The sequence below is a fragment of the Sardina pilchardus genome, chromosome 6 (assembly GCF_963854185.1).
Source record: "Sardina pilchardus chromosome 6, fSarPil1.1, whole genome shotgun sequence".
NCBI lineage: Eukaryota > Metazoa > Chordata > Actinopteri > Clupeiformes > Clupeidae > Sardina > Sardina pilchardus.
In genome coordinates, this window is record NC_084999.1 from 18,494,839 (window position 1) to 18,507,409 (window position 12,571).

Below are 12,571 nucleotides of genomic sequence, written 5' to 3' on the forward strand. Positions count from 1 at the left end.
GTAGAAGCTTCTGGTAAAAGCCATCGATGGCTTTGCTTCTGGTATAATAGGATTTGGTAGCCTACATGTCAGACCTCAACGACTTGTCTGAAGAGAAACTGGGTCAGCATGACCACTCTACAATCAGCCCCCTTCCTGTGGCTATCCATCAAAAGCTGTCCTCAAGGAATCAAATAAATGCCTACAAAGCTTTTGATTTTAATGTTCAACAAAGATCTCAATAAAACTTCTTGAAGAACACACACTACAACATGAAACATGAAGTTCTCCTTTATTAAATACTGTGTAAAAAAACACATACCCCCATACTGAGATATCAAAGGGTACTAATCGAATTAAAATGTTGACCGTTTCCATGAAAAATTAAGACTTTGTATGTTATGGCTATATCACAACAAGAGTATCACCAGCAACCACAGGAAGACCTGAAGAATCCATCTCATTTGTGAAAACCATTTGGCCAATTCTAAGAAAAAAACTAACGAAACAAAAAAAAAAAAACTATATAATAAATGTTACTGTTGGTGTGAGAAAACATAACATTAATACTTTTGGTGTAAAAGAACATTTTTGCTCTTGCATTCAGTAGCGATATTGCCAGCTTTAAACTCTAACATCTCTGAGATAATCAGCATTGCTCATTTTGTTAAAGCAACAATAATAATCAAATGAGAGAAATACATTAAAACACTTATTCAATTGTTTAAATAATACACTCCATGCTATTCTTCAAACAGAGAAAGAAAATATAGAAAGCTATAGAATTTCTCCCCATCCCATAATTTGTCAGTGAAATTATTCCTCAGCTTTCACACAACAAATCAGCAAATCAATCACTGGACACTGGCGCATGTTGTCTGTAGTATGTTTACAGAGTGTAGATTTCAATCGAAGAGAGAAGTGTCCATATTCCAAGCATTTCATAGCTCAGTGGAAATGTGGAAGTGTGGAGATCTACTTCAAGTGGCTCAATTGAATGATGGAATGTCTACATGTGTAAAATAACACTTATTATTCTGATAAATATAGCAATTCTCTTCAAGGCTAAAATAGAGAAACACATTCATAACACATCATTGGAAAACTAGACAGGCCAATCTTATAATCTTCATATCATTGCCAAAATCAACGTGGTGAGAAAGAAAAACCAGGGAAAGGTGTGCAATATTTCTGTGACTTAGATTTCATGTCATTAATTTATTACATATTCATAAATTAACCAACCACGACACACTCTTTCACCTACCTATGACATCAGAAAAATATATGGCATTTGTATGGTTTTAAAGTATGTTCTGCCTACATTTGGCTCCGAAAAAAACGGATGGCATGACAGGGGGGGAAATGAGGAAAATACTTTATCAAAAATGCTGTGAATGCAGGATCACAGATTAGCCATGTGTTGTCCAGGTGCTCACATCCATCTCTGGGTCAAAAAGGGTTTCAACTTATGGTTCCTCTCTCATGAAATTGGATGGTACTACAAGCAATCTCGGAGCACCAGAGGGATCAATGGTCAAAGCGGCACAGTGCCCACAACAAGAGTAGACTTCGCCCGGAATGTCATCTAGCCCCCCGCCGTTTGACCACGATGGTGCCAGCCACTATGTCGTAAACAGTCCTATTGTGCTGAAAGAAGAGGAGGGTGACGAAGGCAGGGAAGAGGAAAGCAATGGAGAAGTTTTTGCTCAGCGCTCGTATGGTAGACCTGATGAGAAAAAAGATACAGAAGCTCTCAGGATGGGTTTTTTTGTTTTTACATTTCATTTGAACAGAAAACACAATAGCCCAGGATGCTTTAATAAGAGCTTTTCCTTGCACTTGCACAAATACTGAACACTGAATACAATACTGAAACCATGCTGGTAGTGGGCACCATTTTCTTTTCCCATTTCAAAGTACCTGAAGACTCTACAAGAATCGGTGATCATGATTACCCATCTATACCCATCATTTATCAGTCGTTTTGTACAACTTGACGTCAATCTATGTGTATGTACTGTACAATCCCACGATTTGTGTACAGAAGAAACACAACACACACATTGAAAGTACACCATAACAATAATCCTCAAGACACACCTTAAACTGGGTGGATTGCATGCTTATCTTCCAGGAGCAAGTTCAAAGTCAAAACGGTTCTCTGATTAAACATGTGCGATCACAATGGTGTGCAACAATGGGCAACAGGTTTTCAAAATTGTTTTCTCTCATTTGGTAGCTGTCAGATCAGCAACAAAACGTGTAACTGGTGCATTTTGCTTGCTTTGCTTCAATTTAGGTTAGCTAACATAAATTCTCCTGAAAGTAAGGCATCTTTATATAGGGCAACACGTAAATAACAGAATAAGTTCTGATTCTTTTCCCTGGCTGAATTTAGTTTTGATTTGGTTTAATAAAGAGATGCCATGTAAATCACTATGGTGATTTATTCTGTCCAGCTAGTCTGGTCTAGTCTGGACACCCACACTTAGCTCATTCTAATGAATATTCATGTGGATACTACTTGCTATATATATTGGCTCTCAAAACACCACAGATAGTCTACATAATGCCATAGGGTCATCATTGCAATTGTAATAGCCTAGTGATTTTATAATTATCAACTTTTGTTGGTAGACCTTTGATAAATATCTCACTGCAGAAGTTGATTGGAAATGGAGGGAATATTTTCAAAGGTGTTTTATATTCATTCGGAGATAAAGACAGATAAAGTCATACATAGTTATACTGTATCTGTTTTTAGAGACATGCTCTTTGGACATTGTGTGCGATGAGGAAGAACACAAACATGGGTGCATGTAAATGTGCATTCAGTTGGACTATCAAGCCAACTCTCACATTTTTACAGAAAGGTTCCTTGTTAGTCCATGTCAAAAGCTGTTGTTCACTTGGTGTGACTGACTATTTTTATTTCAATCGTGAGCTCTTTGGAGGAGAGACGAGAACGCCCACTCATCCTGAATTACTTACACCTGGCATGACCTAGTCGCTCCTATCAATCCTGGCTTGGCATTCATAAACCATGTTGAGCTACAGTAGGTTGACCAGACAATGCTAGGTCAATCCTTGCTTTGTCTCTTATCTTGGATTCCTTAATTCAGGTTTTAGAAAATACCCCTCTGTTCATAACCATGTGTTATCATCACATAAGTTGTCTACATAACATCAGGCATTCCATAGCCCAAAAAAACACTACATATTTTGGATGACGACATGTAATATCAACATCATACTCACGCAGAGAGAGATACATTTGATGCAGGAACAACACGCACTCGGTTCGGTTGTACCAGGACGGAGCTGTCACAGGTGACCACACGCAGACCAATAAGGAACTTGCCTGGGGTGGCTCCACCGGCGCCCCAGATGCATATAATCTAGGATTGAGACGGGATGGTACAAATGGTTAATTCCATAGTGTTCATGGTGATGAGGAAAAACAAATAGATGGATGGATGGGTGTACAGCTAGATAGATAGAAGGGAATTGTAGGCATCCAGTATCTTATATGACATACAGAACAAGAAAAAACACAACAAAGATGAAACTGTATTTTTGAAATGATAGTCTATCCACTAAATGATACCATATAGAGCAAACATGCTTTCCCCTTTGACATGGTTCTCTCCATGATAATCTGCCTATCAAAGTGATGATATCACTTAATCTTAAATGACTTAACCAAGCTCCATCTATTGCCTAGTTGTATTGGGTGTACACAGTGGATTTGTGGAGACTAACTAATGGGCCTTAATTTAAATGCAGGGCAAATTTAGTTTAAATAAAGTCGAAAGTCTAACCAAGACTGGCGTAATAACTATGCAAAATCTATTTGCACATTTAATACCATGAGAAAGTTGATGCCGTTAGTTCATGCACAAGAACTTTGCTCATGGACTGACTTTGCATTATAGGTCAAAGAAGGGTCATGGCAGTGGCAGTGTTCTGTTTCTATGCTATGAAGCATAGAAAACCGATTTTCAACAACTGACAAACCACCAACCAGTTAAGCAGCAAATATATCATCAGCAATGTGTACTGACCTCATAAAAACAGACTAGTATGCGGTAGACAAGTGCCACAAGCATCATCTTCTGAAGTTCCTCCATGGATGCATCTTCATCAATCTCCTCCACAATAAAATGCATGGCAAACTTAGATATATCCCTAAAAGAGGAGTCAAAAGGGAAAAAAGATATTTCATGATGCTCATCAGACCTTATAAGTAGGCTAGATTAAATCTTTCTACATTAAAGAATTCGACGGATTGACAGATGTAAAAAATAACTCACTTCATTCCACTCAAATGCATGATGCTGATAATAATGGTTGCCTTTATGAAGAACAAAATTATGAAATCCACCATCTCTGCCATAAATCTCTGGAGGGGGGAAGGTATGGTGTATTCCCGACCTAAGCAAGCACAATAAGCATCAAAATAACAGCAGTTCAAAGGTTATGTTAAATATGCTGGCTAATATAGTCGAGGCAGGTTGGGTTACAGTTTGGTTAGGTTTCAATTAATTCTGAGTTACACAGATCAACACGTTAGACTCAGAAACATAGCGAGAGATGTTACCTGAGGCATATAGCCTACTGACTACGGAACAAAATATAGCTTACCAGGTTGTTGTGCATTCCCATTTTGCTGCTGTTGTTGTTGCTGCTGCTGCTGCGGCGGCTGCTGTACTGGTCCTGGAACCGTTGACTGGGTAACGTTAGTGTCACCCGCTTGGTTAGCATTACCTGCTGCAGGTGGGGCAGGGAAAAAATGGGGTGGCACAGGAAAAGCAAGTGGATTGTACCAGTTGCGAGGGTCTGAGGCAGATAAGTCGGTTCTGGAGGAGGACGAAGCCTGGGCTTCACTTGACGAGGAAGGTACGGGAAAGCAAGGAGGGCAAGAGAGAGTAAAAACTGACATCCAGCTATGCCAATTCACGTATGCACTGTAGTATTGCCACATCCATTCCTGCAGTTTTTCGCAATATTCTGTGGTGGTCATGCTGTTATTAACGTCCTTGTTGCTGTTTAAAGTGTTGTCCTGATTGGCCGTTCCATTAATCCCAGCATTTCTAGTCCGAACACTGTTGTTTACAGGTATTTTTTCTTTGACACTCGGTCCATTTCCTGAGTCCGCCATGTCTGATTGGGTACCCGTCACCTCTTCGTCGAACGAAGAAAGACGTGCAGTTATTTGTCTTAAAGGATGTATGTTGCCATCTCCTGGTCTGGAATGAAAATCTTTGTTTGAATCATGTCAGTTATCTCCAGTGCCTGGAATAAGTGCATGGAATTTGTCGTAGCTAATTCAGAATTCAGTGGCATTCTTGTCAACCTTTGTGCTTCTAAGGCTTAAGCTGTGAGAAGAAGAAGAATTGCCCTACGTTTTTGTTAGACTTGTGATGTGACGTTTTGTTAGACAGTCTGGTCAGTGGAGAGAATGCAAATATTTTAGTTGCTAATATAATAATCAAAGGATCCCAGGAGTTTCTAATGTATGCTTGCAATTTGAAATATATTTTGATGTTTTTAATATTTTTGACAGTATTCAGTTTTTAAGCCTTTCACTAGATGGCAGTCAAGCAACACATCCTTAGAGACCGGCCTAAACTCTAGGATGCTGATGTGCACCATATGTTCCCTTCCCTCCTCCAGATGCAGTCATGAGGTTGGTGATGTATCTGAAATCTGTCACTCTGTCAGTCTGTCTGTCTGTCTGTCTGTCTGTCTGTGTCTATGTCCAGGCATCCATCTGGATCCCTGCAGCTCTCATTGTTTTCGTATGAGTGTGTGAATGCATTCAGCAGCAACACAAAGCCACTCATCTCAAGGGCTCACATGTCCGACACTCCACTCTGCTGCTGCAGACCCTCGTCACACCTCATTGTGCAGGAGCAGGGCTTTACTGGAGCCAAGGCCTGGAGAATATAAATGTGATCCAGCCCTCTCCTCCGCGGACCACTGGACTCTGCAGCCGGAGGGCTTGTGTTCGCCTGACCAGCACCACACTGCAGCAGCCCCACACAAATCAGCCTGCCGATTCCCCTCGCTAATTTGCTACACTCACAGCACGCAGAGGACACAAGCATCTGAGAGCTTCACAGCTTGCCTACTCTCACACACACACACACACACACACACACACGCAAAAAAGACAATTAGGACATTTATGTGGAGCTTATACGCAATCACCCAGAGGGGGTAAAGCCTTGTGAACATCTAACAATATTGAGCCGTAAACATTCCCAGTGTGACCAATTAGGCTTAATTACGAGATCATTTCCTGAGAAACGCTCCAACACCCCAAACTGCATACAAACACAGAATGCGGTAATTCCGGCTAGACTGATGTACTGTAATGACGTGTTTTGAAATGTAGACAGAGAGACATTTACGGCGCAATGTCACTGAGTGTCATCATAACCACTGTTGATGAGCCATTGCTGTATTTCCAGTATAACTCAAATTTGCAATTTCAGTACAATATTTGTGATGCACCTATTAGGGAGGCAATCACATTTATCATCCATGCATGTTCACCAATTTGGTTGTGCTGAAAGTGCTTATAGTGCTGTGAACATGTTTTGAAAATGAAAGCATTTCTACTTGTCTTCTCTCTCTGTCTCAGACACACACACACACACACACACACACACACACACACACACACACACACTCTCTCACACACACACACACACACACACATGCATACGTACACACACACACACACACACACACACACACACACACACACACACACACACACACACACACACACACACACACACACTCTCCCTCTCTCTCTCTCACACACACACACACACACACACACAGGCACAAGTGGTTACTTATTCTTTAGGCCTACAACATTATGACACTAGACTAGAGCAACCTCAAATGCGTTTTACGTATTTGGCTCCCCACATAAATCATTTGCATAGTGCAGAGACATATTCTGTGTACTGTTTTCTATGACATGGTAAAATGGAATGAAAATATGAACTGAACATGTATTATTCATGCAGTTTAAGTATACAGGTGGCACTCGCTCAGGTAACAACATTAGTTTTCACACACATAGACAGAGGAGTAGAGGTAAGTAATGCAGAAAAGTCTGTGCTTGGATCCTTGACCTCTGCCCGAACCTTCTGGTCAGCGCCGAGCTGCAGTGGTTTCCTCAGGGACCCGAGATTTATTGCTCCGGCTGACTGATTCCAGGGTCGCACACTCCTTATAACAAGTCCGGCTATAGCGGGAGCCGCGCAGGGGGGGGAATTGCAGTGGGGCATCTCTAAATTAGTTTTCCCATCTTACCCGTGGAATGTATTAACCCCCACCAAATCCTCGCCGACCTTGAGATCACTCGCTTGTTTTATAAGCCATAGTAGATGCTATTTGCATACTGAAATGAGAATGTCGATCGGTCACAACAGCTTTTTTTTTTTTTTCTTTGACAATTGCATTATCGTGGAGTGTCTGTGAGAGAAATGAAGATGTAACACACTGACTCTTTGACTTATGAATCAGCCACGCCACAGTGCATGCAGCACGGCGAACACTTGTTTCAGCTGCAAGTAATGAATGATAAAATATTAACCCGTCAGAGCAGCAGTGGGCTTGAACTATTTATGGGGCTTCTTATTAGCGCGTAGTCATTAGTAATTGATAGATTCCTGTGTGTGTGTGTGCGGCTGCAGGCTCTGTTTGCCCTCTATTAGGGCTGATTTAGTTCTTTTACCAAAGGCAAGTCATTAAGTCAGAGTCCCTCTCAAGGTGTCGACGACGACTGCAGAGCTGATTTGATCTTGGTGGAGTGATGAAAGCTTGTGTTCTGATCAGTTCTTCAGGGATTGATCTTCTGGGTCTTTGATATAGGCGAGCAAGAGCTTGTTTGTGTCTTGTCAGCGTACAGTTTGAAATTTGCCATATTTCATAAAAAAGGAATCAGTTTTGTATGTTTTCAATGCGACATTCTATTGACCACTGTGAGGAGAAACACATATTCTGTGATTGATTATGCATGTATATACACAGCTTTTTATGTGAGCCAGACGAGTCCCAGGTTCTTATTAAAAACAAGACATGTAGAACCAGAACAGGGACCATGCACCTCTGTAGGGGGTTTCTATGGAAGTGCGGGGTGTGCACACATCCCTTCACCCCTGCATGTTTCACAGCCACCTACCGCTGGGCTGGGGGGAGATGCGTGAGGGGAATAGTAACGGTGCTGCCGTCTTCCCACCGTGGACTGAATTTCAAGGAACGGGCCTGAGTAATGGGACTCATCTGAATGTGCAAATTGCAGCGACTTGCAAATTGTTTCGGTATCGTCACATTGCTATTCCAATCAGGCCTGGGTTCATCTGCAATTTTGACCTATTGTGCCAAGCAGACCAAAAAAAGGCAATGAGAGAGGGCCCAGTGCACACACGCACACATACACACACACACACACACACACACACACACACACACACACGGGCACACACACACACACACACACACGCGGTATCTCAAGCAGAGAATGCAGCATCATGCCTTGGTTATCTACCTAGACTCCAGCCACCCACCCCCTATCGTATACCTCTGGCAGGAAAGTCATGGCAGATACCGCAGAGACTTTCTTTTATCATAGAATCTCAACGTCAGCTCACCTGTAAATTTAGTCATTTTAATCAGAAGTGAGCAAACATAAAGCCCTTTTTTTTGTCTATGCAGGCAGAGATAAAAACAAAGTGTTTGCAGGCAAGGACCCATGGCAGGCGAGACATACAGTCATGGCTGCTATCTGATTGTGATAACTCTGGATGAAGCCAAACAACCTAGAGCATCCATCTCAGCACGCAGTTGGCTTCTGAAAAAAAAACTCCCACATTGCAAATAGAATCATTAAAGCCTGCTAACATGCATTATTTGACTCTCAGTGATTCTGTTTTGTGAAGTGCAAAAACTTTCATTAGAAAATGTATCAAATGTATCAAATGTTGCCTTTGCTTATACTAAAACTGAATGTCTGAATGAGACTCAAATACTTGAGTCAACTAAAACTAAAACATTCTCTAAAATAGATGATGCACTCATTAAAAGGACATCTTGGGAGAAGGAATGTCTCTTTAATCAGCAGCTAAAGATTAAGAAATGAGTCAACCATGGGGAAGTAAACTTCTGTTGGCATTCATGTTTGTTTGGTGGATGTGTGTAACATTGATGGGAGGGTGTGGTTATATCGGTTTGAATTCTCCCTCCCCTCTCCCCCTATCTAGCCCTCTCCCTCTCGCTTGCTTCTCATCCCCCTCCCTACAACCTCCCTCTCCCTTACCCTGCATACAGCAGACCTCATCACACGTCTTGTGCTATTATGGTCGACGTGCATTACTGTTCCAGTAATAGCAATCTGGCTTTTTAAATTATAATTTTTTAACTGTTGCCCTTTTATGCTTTTATTTACAATTCTTTGCTTTTGTTTTAAATGCACTATATAAATGCTGTCTCTCTATATAGATCTTTCGAGATAATGTATCAGTCAAAGTTGGTTTTGACCAGATAGTGTTGCTGCATTTAAAACAGATTTATGAGGTGACCCTAAGTCTTCACAGACATCATAGGTCATTTTGATAATGGTAAATCCAGACAGTGACAGGGGTAGTAGTCTTGTGTTTTAAAGTGCAAGAAAAGGCCGCAAGATAGATATGCTTGATGAGGGTGAACCTGGCTGGCATGAAAGGAATGTTTCCCTCTGTGCTTTTCCAGCATCCCCCGGTGATAAGAGACCTCCATGACTCATTCGTTAGCCAGACGGAATTCATTCAAATGATTGATTTACCTCTGTTTCGGATACACAAGGGAAAAAAAAAAAAAAATAATAACATTTTCTTTCACATGCTTGAATTCCAACATCACCACCCCCTTGTTTGATTTGATGGTTTCCTGGCTTGGCAGAGAGTTTGGAGGGCCTGACAGATCCGACAGCAGCAGATTCTTCTCTCTATCTGTTTCTCCATCAGTCATGTCAATGCTCCCGCTACAAGTACGAGCCTGTTCTCCCTCCACCTCGCTCTACACCAGATTACAAATGCTGAGGAGACACAGTTGCCAGGAATTTGATTTCTCTGATATGACCCCTTGCCTACGATGCCAGCATGTATAACAGACGAGGTAATTAATTCACTACCTGGAACCCAAAATAATTTCATTTAATAACTGCCCTTTGACATTTCTGCACGGCAATGTCTTTTATCTTTACAGCAGCCGTGGAGACAGCATCGCCACTGCAGAGCTTTGCCCCTTAAATTCACCCCACTTTTTTTAAAGTTATTTCACACACATTTCTCCTTAAGGCATGGAACTTTGAAAGCCAAAAGACAAAAAGGCTGACGTCGTTTTTCTGCGCTAGCATCGTTTCGTGCCCTGGATCTGCCGTAAATGAAGTAAATGAGGCAGAAGACACAGCAAGTTGAGAAAGAGAACGTTAATCTAAATTCAAATAAACAATGCCCAGGGGGGGGAAATTCACAAGCGGTTTGTTTCACCGTCAGCACCCTGCCACTTTTGGCTTCTCGGCTGAATATCTTTTCCTTGGCACCTATGAATATCATTGAATTCTAAAGTGAACAATTTGGTGCGAGCATACCTGCTGCTGCACCTTTACTCCACTGCTTTATCTATGTCATGCTAAATCAGAACCAACCAGGTGAGAAAATGGAAAAGGAGTCTGGTAAGTGAAGAGCAAAAGTTCCCCTCCTTGTACCGTCAAGTGTTTCTGGAAGAGAATAGAAAAAGCAACGTCAACAAATATGTACTGCAAAACCCACAGAAGCAAGTCAGGCAAGACTCAACTGGTAGTCATGGCTTTACTTGTTTCCAACATCCCTGTGTGTTCCTAAGCAACTAGGGCGAATCTGGTTTATGATTAAAATGTTCAAAGCATATTTCCAGTGGTCATATTCCTATTAGCTAGAGCAACAGTCCTCTTGTAAACATCACCTCAGAGCTTGCCAATCCGTTTGGTCATAAAAGTCAGGAGTAGTTGAAGACAGACTAGAATAATGGGAGAAGTCACCTTTAATTTGTCAGTTGCAGCATCAAACTCAAGGCAATATATTCAGTCATTTGCCATATGTCAAATTATGCCTAGTGCGCTGTCAGATTGTTGATATGGCAGTTGGAATGCGGCCTGCTTTCAGGATATTGTGCCTGTGCCAGAGCTTCTCAGGTTGCTGTTAACATCTATTGAAGACATTCCTAGAATAGCACAGTATCAGCTCAAGGAAGTCCAATAATGTGACATAAAAAAACATCAGATTTCTTCTTTTTTTTTTTTTACCTAGAGCTGTCTTAAAATCTAATTTTACTGATGCTACGTTATTGGTTCAAGACACAAGACAAAGACAAGTGTCATCTTATCTCTAAAACACAAACTTACTGTAGATGATATAAAAAAAAAAGCCACAAATGAAACTGCCTTATTCACAAACATTTTTCACACATCTTATATCAACCCGGTGAGCTTCTGTAGGCCTGAATTGATTGATTGATACCAAACAGCATAATTAATTATGTATGATAATCGCTACTAACTCAATCAGTGTTTTGCTCTGACAAAACGAGATTGACGTGTTTGCTACTTTAAAATCTAATTGACTTGATTCTGAGATGTAAAGCAATTACTGCAATTACTGTGCCCAGATCAAAGTGTTGATGAAGTTTGAATACGGCAGAGATGCTTCTACATGTTTTCAGTTATTTAACATCCCCTCCAGTGTCTTGTGTAAACTTAAATGCTGATGATGTGCATGTGTCTAAGTGGACAAGAACAACCAATGTCTGATATTGATGTTTAATAACCTTTGTTTATGGGTGGTTGACATGACATGGCCTTTTTTTGGTCCAGAGTGTCAAACTGAAGTAAAGAAATGTCTAATCTGCAAATAAATGTGGTTATATTGTTCAGAAAAACCTGCTTTATATGAACATATGGACCATTCATGCCAGTCATATTCCTATTTCTCAAAATGTTCAGCCAAACCAGGAAAAGTTCATATGGCGTGACTGTCCCGAGCCCATTTCATAAAGTTTGATTTTGAATAAAAAAAAATCGAATTAATATATTTTCCCATTACTTAAATACAATGAATACTAAAGATGTCTACTTGTAAGTCTGTAGTGTTTAAAGTCCAGGCATAATATTTTTGAACAAGCCATAAACAAAAACATTTTGTCCCAAAAATCAATATCATATGGTGTGACCCTAAATTATGTTTTTTTTATATGTGCAATTGTGTGGAGACCTTTAGGGATAGGGGGTCCTTCCTCATTCAGGAAGTATAATAACTTCTCAGAAGGACATTGAAAGTTTATGTGTTGAGTTATCTCTCATATTTCTTTCAATAAATCAGGTATTTCCAGCACTCCTATCTCAGTTCCACTTTTCGCTGTCTTTTGGTGTGACCCATTTTTCAGGAAAATTTCAAAAGTAAATTGTTTTTTGGTCAAAATTACCTTTACATCTATGTTACCATGTTAAAGTGAGCATATGATTTTGGTCCTAGCATGTAGCCTCAAGACTCAT

General features: G+C 40.7%; 1 protein-coding gene across 1 annotated transcript; it reads right to left on the minus strand.

Annotated features, from left to right (window-relative positions):
• Window positions 1-255: 255 nt before the first annotated feature.
• Window positions 256-5,158, minus strand: fam8a1b (family with sequence similarity 8 member A1b). The gene is made up of 5 exons (XM_062538857.1): window positions 4,627-5,158; window positions 4,296-4,416; window positions 4,047-4,170; window positions 3,241-3,380; window positions 256-1,708 (listed from the first exon to the last, which is right to left on the minus strand). Exons 1-5 carry the CDS (start codon window positions 5,141-5,143, stop codon window positions 1,564-1,566), a joined length of 1,047 nt encoding a protein of 348 aa, XP_062394841.1. The 5' UTR covers window positions 5,144-5,158; the 3' UTR covers window positions 256-1,563.
• Between the last annotated feature and the right edge of the window lie 7,413 nt (window positions 5,159-12,571).

What these genes read in the sequence shown, in the direction of transcription:
- fam8a1b (XM_062538857.1), bottom strand. Translation starts at nt 5,143, where the DNA reads ATGGCGGACTCAGGAAATGGACCGAGTGTCAAAGAAAAAATACCTGTA. An exon ending in ATGCATTTGAGTGGAATGAA is followed by an intron (nt 4,171 to 4,295) that starts GTGAGTTATTTT and finishes CTCCTCTTTTAG; the next exon opens with GGATATATCTAAGTTTGCCA. An exon ending in TCAAATGTATCTCTCTCTGC is followed by an intron (nt 1,709 to 3,240) that starts GTGAGTATGATG and finishes TTTTCTCATCAG; the next exon opens with GTCTACCATACGAGCGCTGA.